This window comes from Chelonoidis abingdonii, chromosome 4 (assembly GCF_003597395.2).
Source record: "Chelonoidis abingdonii isolate Lonesome George chromosome 4, CheloAbing_2.0, whole genome shotgun sequence".
Taxonomy (NCBI): Eukaryota; Metazoa; Chordata; order Testudines; family Testudinidae; genus Chelonoidis; species Chelonoidis abingdonii.
This window is the reverse complement of record NC_133772.1, coordinates 55,026,755-55,036,492: the sequence shown is the minus strand read 5'-3', so window position 1 is coordinate 55,036,492 and position 9,738 is coordinate 55,026,755. Positions and strand designations below refer to the sequence as shown.

The window sequence follows — 9,738 nt, the reverse complement described above, 5'->3', positions numbered from 1 at the left end:
TCACTATATATGTAGTTCATCTTCAACAGTAAATACCACTAAGTCCACCTTAAACAAGAGAGACAATTTAAGAAGATGACTCACAAAGATCAGGGTTACAAGGATATAAGATAAAAAGATGCTAGAGGATAGATTCTGAATATACACAGGGATTCTGCTATGCCTCTCCCACTGATTAATGGAAATAATGCAATTAAATCCCTGTGTATCATGTTAGAAATGTATTCCTATGGGTAATATCTGAAGATATTGTTTATGTCTTACTTTATATTTTGTTCCTATTGTATACCTTAATGATATAATCCTCTGCTCTACTATGCATGGCTTAACCAACATGTTGTTATTGTAGATCTCATAACTACCATCCAAAGCACAGAGAGAATTCACCAAACTATGTAAAATATTATTAGACATTGGTATTTCCTTTAAACAGATACATATACAAATAAATATAAATAGATAAATACTGTAGAACAATAGTATTCTTATCTCACCCCCTACAGAGGCACAATGTATTGATAATCCATGGATGATAAAATCTGGATTTTATCTTTAAAAATATGTATTATAAGAAATTTCAGTGTAACAAAAACTAAGGTAGATTATAAATTATTTTAACAAAATCCGGTGTGTAGTGGGCTTTTATTAGCCTAAAGCTTTTACAATTACATTTAGAAGAGTTTCCTTTGCCTCTGCTGAACTGTAGGCAGAAACAGCATTTAAGCACCTTTCATTTAGTAATGAGAACAGTAAACCCTTCCAGTCAGAAAATGAGGTAAAACAATATTCAAAAACAGTCCTCCAGTTTCTCCATGTCTCTTATACTGAATTTTCAGACTATCATACATACAACTGGGAGAAACAATCAACTGTAAATTACAAAATCATCTCAGATTTAGAAGACTGCACACAGTAAATTGAAAACATAGCCTAAAGAAATCTTTTGCACAAGATCTGTTATGTCTGTGCATATGTGAGAAAAGCTAGAAGGCACTTTTCTATGTTTTTAAAAGTAAAAAATGCATTCAACAGATATAGCTTTGACAGTCTTATTTATGCATTCGTCTTAGCAGCAATCATCAAATATCAGCATAAAAATGCAGAAAATAATTTTGCCACAGTTTTTGTTGTTATTCTGTGCCAAGTCTCTAACTAGTGATAACTTTGAGATACAATACATGCTTTTGTGAAGAATGCATATTGAAAAACCTACCACATACATGTTAATCAATTTTTAAAAATGTTCTTCAAGCATATTTCAGTGATTACTTTGGTCAGCTATAGACAAAAGGTCTTCTGACTCTACAACATTTTGTTAAGAATAGTAATCCCTTTGGTATTAAGTTACAGTTTTACATAATGTAAGGTTTTAATATTGTATTAAGTCTTCATTCAATACATACAGCGCACTCAAGCTTGCAAATACGCCTGATAATTAAATTTGCCTGACTTTGCATTTACACTTGTTATTTACAACATGTGTAGTCAGTAGTCTAAAGACTCTTCCCTTCCTCCTTTAGAAATACATTTTAAACACTAATCTGATTTTTACATAGGTGATGCTTATTTTTGACACTTGGATACAGTTCACTGTGGCTCAGTCATGCCAAAATAGAAACAAAAATACACACAGATTCAGACAAATGAATGGAAAATTTTGCTGTTTCAAAAGTACCAGATCACGTAGTTACATCTCTAGAAACTCTGTTCTCAGAATTAAATTAAAATTACAGGGAAAAGGAAAACAGTGGACGGCTCCAGTGTAATTTTCACACACTGTCCATCACACAGGTGAATTCAGTTCATTTCCATCTCACAGGATGACTAGCCCTTTTGGCTGACAATGAGATTGCGATGTTTCTTCCTGTAAATATCTATGTGGAACTAGAGACACTGTTGTGCAAGCAAAGAGCCTGTTTAAAAGTGTTTAATACTAAAATGATACGATTCCTTCAATTTCAGCCAGACCTTTGCCAAAAGACTGTCTCCATGTTGGTTAATATAGCTGAAGTTCCAGACATTTGCATGTGGCTAAGTCCTGGTGAGCTGATAACCCTTAGATAATATAAAGCTTTCAAAGTGCTGATCTTCTGCCTTTTCCTTAAGTCTCTGCTCTTCTAAGGAAGACACAAGTTTGTCCCTTTCTTCAATCACTTTCATCATCTCAGTAAAAATTTCATGTTCCTCGTTCAATTCTCGTTCATCTTTTAGGCTATCTAGGAGATTGCAAAACAAGCAGTTTAAAACACTGTTGTAAATTGGGACCATTACTGCAGACCGAAACATATAATTAACTTCCCAGTTTATTTACCATCAGTGGCCATTTTCTCTCTCAGTTTCTGCTCCAATCTTCTTTGGTGATCCTCCAGTTCTAGTTCTTGGGCTCTAGATACAAAAATAAGAATGGCAAAGAATCAGCTGACAGATTTCCTAAGGATTTTAGAACTCAGAAGGTAACAATCAACCTTCAGCAGACCTGTTAAAAAGATTGCTATACTGGCTCCCACGTATCTGGCCTTTTTAATAAGATTATAATTATTTTATGCTCATTTCATTGTCAATACTGCTGTCCTTTTATTATGTTGCTGCTTCTTAGATCTCTGGTGGATAAGCTTAGTGGTACATGTACATTAAGAAGGGCATGCTTTCCCTAAAAATAGTGAGATGCAGCAGGAATATGCAATCATTATTATTAACCTAAAATAATAACAGAAAATGGTAAAATCATTTCCTTTTCTTACTACAATCACCACCACTATAATGGACAAATGTTGTTGTTGTGCCTGTTAAAATAACTGTCAAGAAAATGAAGTAACAATGCTAGTGTTCAGCATACTGAAATATTTATGGTAATGTTATTATAGACATGGACTCTAGCCATTGACTATACTGTGTATATCCTCCATCTCCAGTATCTTCTCTATACAATCAGCGAGATTGATCCAAAAAAGTTTTGGCTCTTCCTACATTCTCACATTACACAGAATCATCATTTCCCTCATTCACTTGGGGCATTTGAGTGTGGTGAAATTATATGCAATTATCCTTTGTTAAAATGACTAAGGGCCTGATCTTAGGAGAAAATTCGGCAAGTTGAGGGCAGCTCCTCGCAAGAGAGACCCTAAGGAAGGGGAAGTAACACGTGAATAAAATCAGATATCATTTTGAGGTTTGAATTGATTGATACAATCCTATATTTGTTTTTTTAAATCCTTTTTTCAGACAGCAGGAAGCACTGATACCACAAGAACAAAGGGCAAATAAGAAACAAACATTTATACAGAGTCTTACATTATAAACCTTGTGATCAGGCTCTAGTGGTTGGAGGTTTCCCCAACAAAGTAGTATGTGGCCAGCTGCACAATGTTGGCAGTCCATCACTGATGACAATATTGTTGCAATTCTCATCTGTGGCTACCCATATAACTCTGAAGTCTAAACCCTGATGTACAGAGTCAGCTGCACTGAGAGCATGGGAAGACTATCTATGATGTTTGATGATGCCACTATGCAGCCCCTTTCACGTGAGACTTGGAGATTATTTTGTCAATCCTGCTCAAACCTGTTACATCCTGATTTTGTCAGAGACTGTCAGTGAGTCCTGTTCTGAGCCATTTGCTCAAGTTCTTTGAGACTCGTGCCAGCCCACCGGAGACTGCTCCTCAGATTATCTGTGAAGTGCTTATACTTCTTTCTTCTGTCCTTTGTAGCTTGGTTGGAGACACAGACAAAGAACAAGTTGAACAGCACTGGAGCAAATATGCACCTTTCTTTGCTCCATTCGAGATTTTAAATGCATCAGAAGAGTCACCACTGAACAGCACTTGCACTGTCATGTAATCATGGAACAGACAGATGATTTGTATGAACCTTCTTGGGCAGCCCTGTTTATGTAGAATAGCCAATAGACCCTCTCTATTGACTGTATCAAAAACTTTAGTCAAGTCAATGAAGACTGCATACAGGTCCTTGTTCTGCTTGAAACATTTTTCCTGGACTTGCCTTATGACAAAAATCATGTCCATAGTACTACGACCTGGTCTGAAACCACACTTCAGCTTCTGGCAGATTCTCCTCAGATATGTTTGCAATGAGTCTGTTCAGAAGAACGTAAGCTAGTATTTTCCCTGCTGTTCAAAGGAAAGAAATGCTTGTGTAGTTTTGTCAGTCAGATTTGCTGCCTTTGTTTTTGAACAGAGATACAATAATATCTTTCAAGTCTTGTGGCATTTCGTCTTCCTCTCAAGTGCTACTCAAGATATCGTGAAACATCTTGATAGCCTTTGGGCCTGCCACTTTGTACACTTTGGAATACCATCCTTTCCAGAGCCTTGCCAGAGTTCAATTGTTTGACCTCTTCAACTGTTGGAAGGAGTTTGAGATCCTGTGATGGATTTCTTGGGTAATTGGTCAAGGATACGCTGATCAACGTGGATGGTCTATTGAGTAGACTATTGAAGTGTTCAGCCCATCTCTGCATGATTCCCTCCTTGTCTTTGATGAGGGTTGTGCTACCTGCCGACTTCAGGAGAGCTGTGCCAGATTTAGATGGTCCATAGACTTTGAGAGAGTCAAAGAACATCTTTGTATTGTTTGTATCTCCGTAATACTGAACTTGTTCAGGTTTCCTCTCTCACCATTCATCTCCATACTCCTCACTTCAAACAGGACCTTACTCTGTAGGTCAGGGGCGGGCAAGTTTTTTGGGCTGAGGGCTGCATCATATTTCAGAAATTGTATGGAGGGCCACTCCATCCAACACCCCCTCTCCTTCCTGACTGCACCCTAGAACTCCTGCCCCCATTCAACCCACCTGTTCCCCGCCCTCTGACCACCCTGACCCCTATCCACACCCACACCCCCTGATTACCACCCCAAACTCCTCTGCCCTCTATCCACCCCCATGCTCCCCACCTCCTTACCGCACTGCCTGGAGCACCGGTGGCTGGCGGCACTAGAGCCACGCTGCCCAGAGCACCAGGACAGGCAGCCACGCTGCCCGGCTGGAGCCAGCCACGCCACTGCACAGCACAGAGCACCCAGTCAGGCTGAGCTCTGTAGCTGCGCTGCCCAAGGAACTCACAGCCCCATCTCCCAGAGTGTTGCACTGGCGGTGGGGTGAGCTGAGGCTGCGGGGAAGGAGGAACAACAGGGGAGAGGCCGGGGGCGAGCTTCCCAGGGCAGGAGCTCAGATACTAGGGAGGAGGGTCCTGTAGGCTGGATGTGGACCGCAGGCCGTAGTTTGCCCACCTCTGTTGTAGGTACTTAAATCTATTTTTTTTTTTAGATGGAAGTGAGATCGTTCTGCCATTCAACAAATGCTTTCTGCTGGTCACTTAGGAGTTTAGAAATGTCTTCGTTGTTCTCATTAAACTAGTCCTGGTGTTTGTGGCCAGCTGCACAATATGGAACAGATAAATGCCAACCATCTACCTGCTCCCAGAGCAGAACCTAGGGATTAAGAGATGCCATCTAGATCTACAGTGCACCACCCACCTAGCCCAAGCAGTAGGGGTAGGAAGTAGCTGGGAGTCACTTGACTCTGGCTTGGCAGGTGTATATGGTACTAACATTTATGGGAGCGAAGGTGCACATTTCTAGGACAACGACCAAAGCATTCATGGATCCAAACTCCGTTTTAATCCACCCCAGATTTTTACACCACTCACTCTGCCTCTGTATTCTAGTCCTAAGTACAGCAGAATGAATAACTGATTTTTTAGTCTGGTGGCCAAACCAAAATATCCAGGGGAAAAATTAATTTTGGGTCAACCCAAAATAGAAATGGTTCAGCTTTTTCAGAATTCTTTTTCCCCAATGGAAACTATTTACCAGATTTGGCCAAAATTCAGAAATAGTTTCATTTGACCTGAAACTGCATTTTTTGGTGAGTAAAGTATTCATCCAAAACATTTCACTCAGCTCTACTCCCAAATTTTTCCCAAATGAGTTTAATCTTTCCTCTCATTTCCTCGTGTTGCCCAGGAAAAACTGATATATGGTATGTTAGAAATCTCCTTCCACTCCCCACGCATTTGGTGCCTTGACCAATTTGTTTTCCAGTGGATTAAATGCCTGGGAGGTCATTAGGCCCATTAGTGCATCCACAAAGAGTGCCATGTAATAGACCTATAGGATCAAAACCACTGTACCACCGGGGAGTTCAAGTGCAAATCTGTGTTTGGAATAGAATGTAGCTTTGGGTGCATTTATTCTAACACACTTCCAACTCCAGGAAACAGTAAGGTAAAAAGGAGAAGCGTGGACTCTCTCTGTGTGCTAATGGCGATATGCTATGCAAGACACAAAGTGGCAATTTAGCTCAATAATGAGAGCCACATGTATCAAGAGGAAAATCCTGTGCCTGGGACCTAAAATGAGTCCACTTCCCCACCTCCTACATCTTTACTACTGATGGCAAACTGTTTTCTTACTTACATGATCAAGAGCTCAGACTCATAACGCACTAATTTATTCTTCTCCAGGACCAGCTCAAACCATTCATGTAACAGCTGAGTTTCATCCTGTGTGCCTGCATCTGATTGAGATATAAAAATAAATGTGTTATACTGGATTTCCCTCTCCATGATCAAACTGCTTTGAAGCCACTGTAAATGATCCTTGTTTGTGTGGCGAGTTGTGTACCATGTAGAACCTTTGTGATGTGATATTTCTGTCACTAGTTTTCCAAGGTACCAGATATACAGTTTATTGTTATAGTTTATTGTAGTTAAGGATAAACTGAATTTTAGACTGGAATAAATACAAGAAAAGAATCCCACTTCCATCTTGAAAATTGGCAAGCTTTTTTTTTGTTTTTAAATATTTGTCTACTCCTTTTTGAAATGGTTGGTATTAATTGCTCCTTATTCTGGCATAAATAATTCATTTTTTATGTTAACACAGCACCTGATTTATCTATTTTAGGTGGATACCTCCATCAGAAAGATCAGACTTAAGGGTGGGCAAGGCTGACATATGTCAACTGGTCCTCCCTCCTGATGGTACCCTCGCTCTTAATCAAAGTCCCTACCAAAAGGGCCCCCAGCTCATTTGCCCTCTGACCTTTGTCTTTAAATCTGCATCTCTGAAATAAATGGATTTGACTGATTAGAAAAGCTGCACTATAGAAAGTCCCTTATTATTATTAATATTATTTGTACTGTAGTAGTGTCTCAAGTAGAGGATGCCATTGTACTTGGTGCTGTAGAGTCAGATAACAAAGAGATGGCCCCCGCCCCAAAGAACTCTCAATCTGGGTGTAAGACTATAAACAATTAGTGGATACAATTATTTTGTAAAGAACAGATTCCCTAAGATGAAAGCATTCCTTCACTGAGTGCCAATATTGCCCCACAAGAAGAGATGGCAATGGAAAACTGGGCTTTTCAAGCTGTCATTCAGGGTATATTGATGGACTTGTGTTTTAAGACCTGGAATAGCCCATCATCACAGAAACGTAGAGCTCAAAGGGACTTGAGAGGCCATCTAGTCCAGCCCCCAGTGCTGAGTTAGGACCAACTATACTGAGACCATCCCTGACAGGTGTTTGTCTAACCTGTTCTTAAAAACCTCCAATGGCAGGGATTCCACAACCCCTTTGGACACCTATTCCAGTGCTTAACTATCCTTATAGTTAAAAAAGTTTTTTGTAATATCTAATCTACATCTCCCTTGCTGCAGATTAAACCAATTACTCCTTGCCCTACCTTCAGTGGACTTGGAGAAGAATTCATCATGCTCCTCTTTATTGTAATTTTAAATATAGTTGAAGCCTGTTTTCAGATTCCTCCCTCCACCCCCTCCCCCCAGTTGTTTTTTCTCAAAATTCAACATGCCCAGCTTTTTTAACCTTTCCTCGTAGGTCAGATTTTCTAAACCTTATATAATTTTTGTTGCTCATCTCTGGACTCCAATCTGTCCATATCTTTCTTAAAGTGTGGCACCCAGAACTAGGCACAGTACCTCAGCTGAAGCCTCACACAGTGCTGAGTAGACTGGGACAATTACCTCTTATGTTTTCCATCAAACACATTTGTTAACATACTCTAGAATGATGTTACTTTTTTTTCCTCAACTGCATGACACTGGTGACTCATTCAATTTGTGATCCACTACGCCCCCTTGATCTTTTTTAGCAGTACAGCTGCCTAGCCAGTTATTCTCCATTTTGTAGTTGTGAATATGATATTTTCTTCCTAAATGTAGTAATTTGTACTTGTCCTTATTGCATCTTGTTGATTTCAGACAAATTCTCCAATTTATCAAGATAATTTTGAATTCTAATCCTGTCCTCCAAAGTGTTTGCAACCCCTCCCAGTTTGGTGTCATCTGCAAATTTTTCAAGCACACTGTCCACTCCATTATCCAAGTAATTAATGAAAATATTGAACAGTACCGGCCCCAGGACAGATCCTTGTAGGAGCCAACTAGATATATCCTGCCAGTTTGACACTGAGCCACTGGTAACTACTCTATTCATAATCATTATCCTTTCAATGTTCTGTTAGAAGTAGGTACTCCTCACATCAGTAGGTCATTAATATATATGGTTCAATTTTCAAAAGAGGATGCAGTGCACTGAGGAAGCCCCCTACATGGATGAATCTAAAATGGACACTTGTATACCATACCCAGCTACCCATTGGTGCAGGTTGTTTGTATCTTTGAAAATTAACACACTCGTCCCTTAAACTGATTCTTTGGTATTTTACCAACCATTTCCCAACCAGACCTGCCAAAAAAAATCTCTAGGCCCAAGAGGCTTTCAAAAGATCTGAGCCCACTTGAACTATACACATCTCTTTCCCCCTTTCTAGCTTGCCCTTCTGTCCAATTTTCCAGTTTCTTCTTTGCTAAATGAAAGAAAGAGTTATCCTCCCTAAGATGACTTTTGAGGGAAGGGGGCGCTTTTAGATTTTTAAATATTTAGGGACAGTTGAATACTCTAATATGGCTCCCCTGTTACTAACTACAGTAGTACTGAGGAAGCTGGAAACGTGTCTCCATAATGTCTGTCATGTCCATATTGCAGTGCACTTCCCTCTCAGCTTGTACAGTGAAAAATAAAATAAACAAGAATAAGAATAGGTAGGATGTAGATGTCTTAATTTACTTCAGGATTGTCCCAACTTTGAGGGACAATTCCAATGTCCAGCCAGTTCCACCAATGTCAGGATTCTGTCCGCATTTCAATAGAATCCCAGGACATCTGATCTCTCTGGCTAGAAAACATAGTGATACCACTGTGTTGAAATCCTCCAGAGTAGTGCTTTCATCAGTCATGAAGCAGCAAATCCTCCTCTCCTGCAGTACACTATGCATTTCAGCTCTGTGCATCTTGCTCCTGGATGAAGATCTGAGAGAACCACTCACATCATGCTGAACTGCTCAGAGGCACAAAGAGATGAGCTGTCCACAAGTTCAGCAGCTCCCAACCCAGAGAATGGTAGTTGGCTCTTCAATCTGCTGCTTCCCTGGGAGGGCAGTACGAGAAGAGTAGAACTGGAAAGGAGTATGGGACAGAAAAAGTGTGTGTGGAGGGGGGGCAGGTGAGAGAGAGAGAGAGACAGACACTCAGGGGTAAAGGAATGCAGCTGTGACTTCCAAAAATTTGTTTGCTAAGGCCTGGTCTACACTACGCGTTTAAATCAATTTAAAGAGCGTTAAATCGATTTAACGCTGTACCCGTCCACACTACAACGCCCTTTATATCGATATAAAGGGCTCTTTAAATCG

At 40.0% G+C, this 9,738-nt stretch overlaps 1 protein-coding gene across 1 annotated transcript in view; it reads right to left on the bottom strand.

Moving 5' to 3' along the window:
- Positions 1 to 484: 484 nt before the first annotated feature.
- MICAL2 (microtubule associated monooxygenase, calponin and LIM domain containing 2) overlaps positions 485 to 9,738 on the bottom strand; it is a 190,145-nt gene continuing 180,891 nt past the window's right edge. Inside the window, exons 33-35 of the mRNA XM_075065182.1 lie at positions 6,439 to 6,538; positions 2,312 to 2,385; positions 485 to 2,216 (exon numbers count right to left, since the gene is read on the bottom strand). Of these exons, the coding sequence (XP_074921283.1) occupies positions 2,032 to 2,216; positions 2,312 to 2,385; positions 6,439 to 6,538 (359 nt within the window). The 3' untranslated portion in view covers positions 485 to 2,031. The remainder of the gene's footprint in view (positions 2,217 to 2,311; positions 2,386 to 6,438; positions 6,539 to 9,738) is intronic.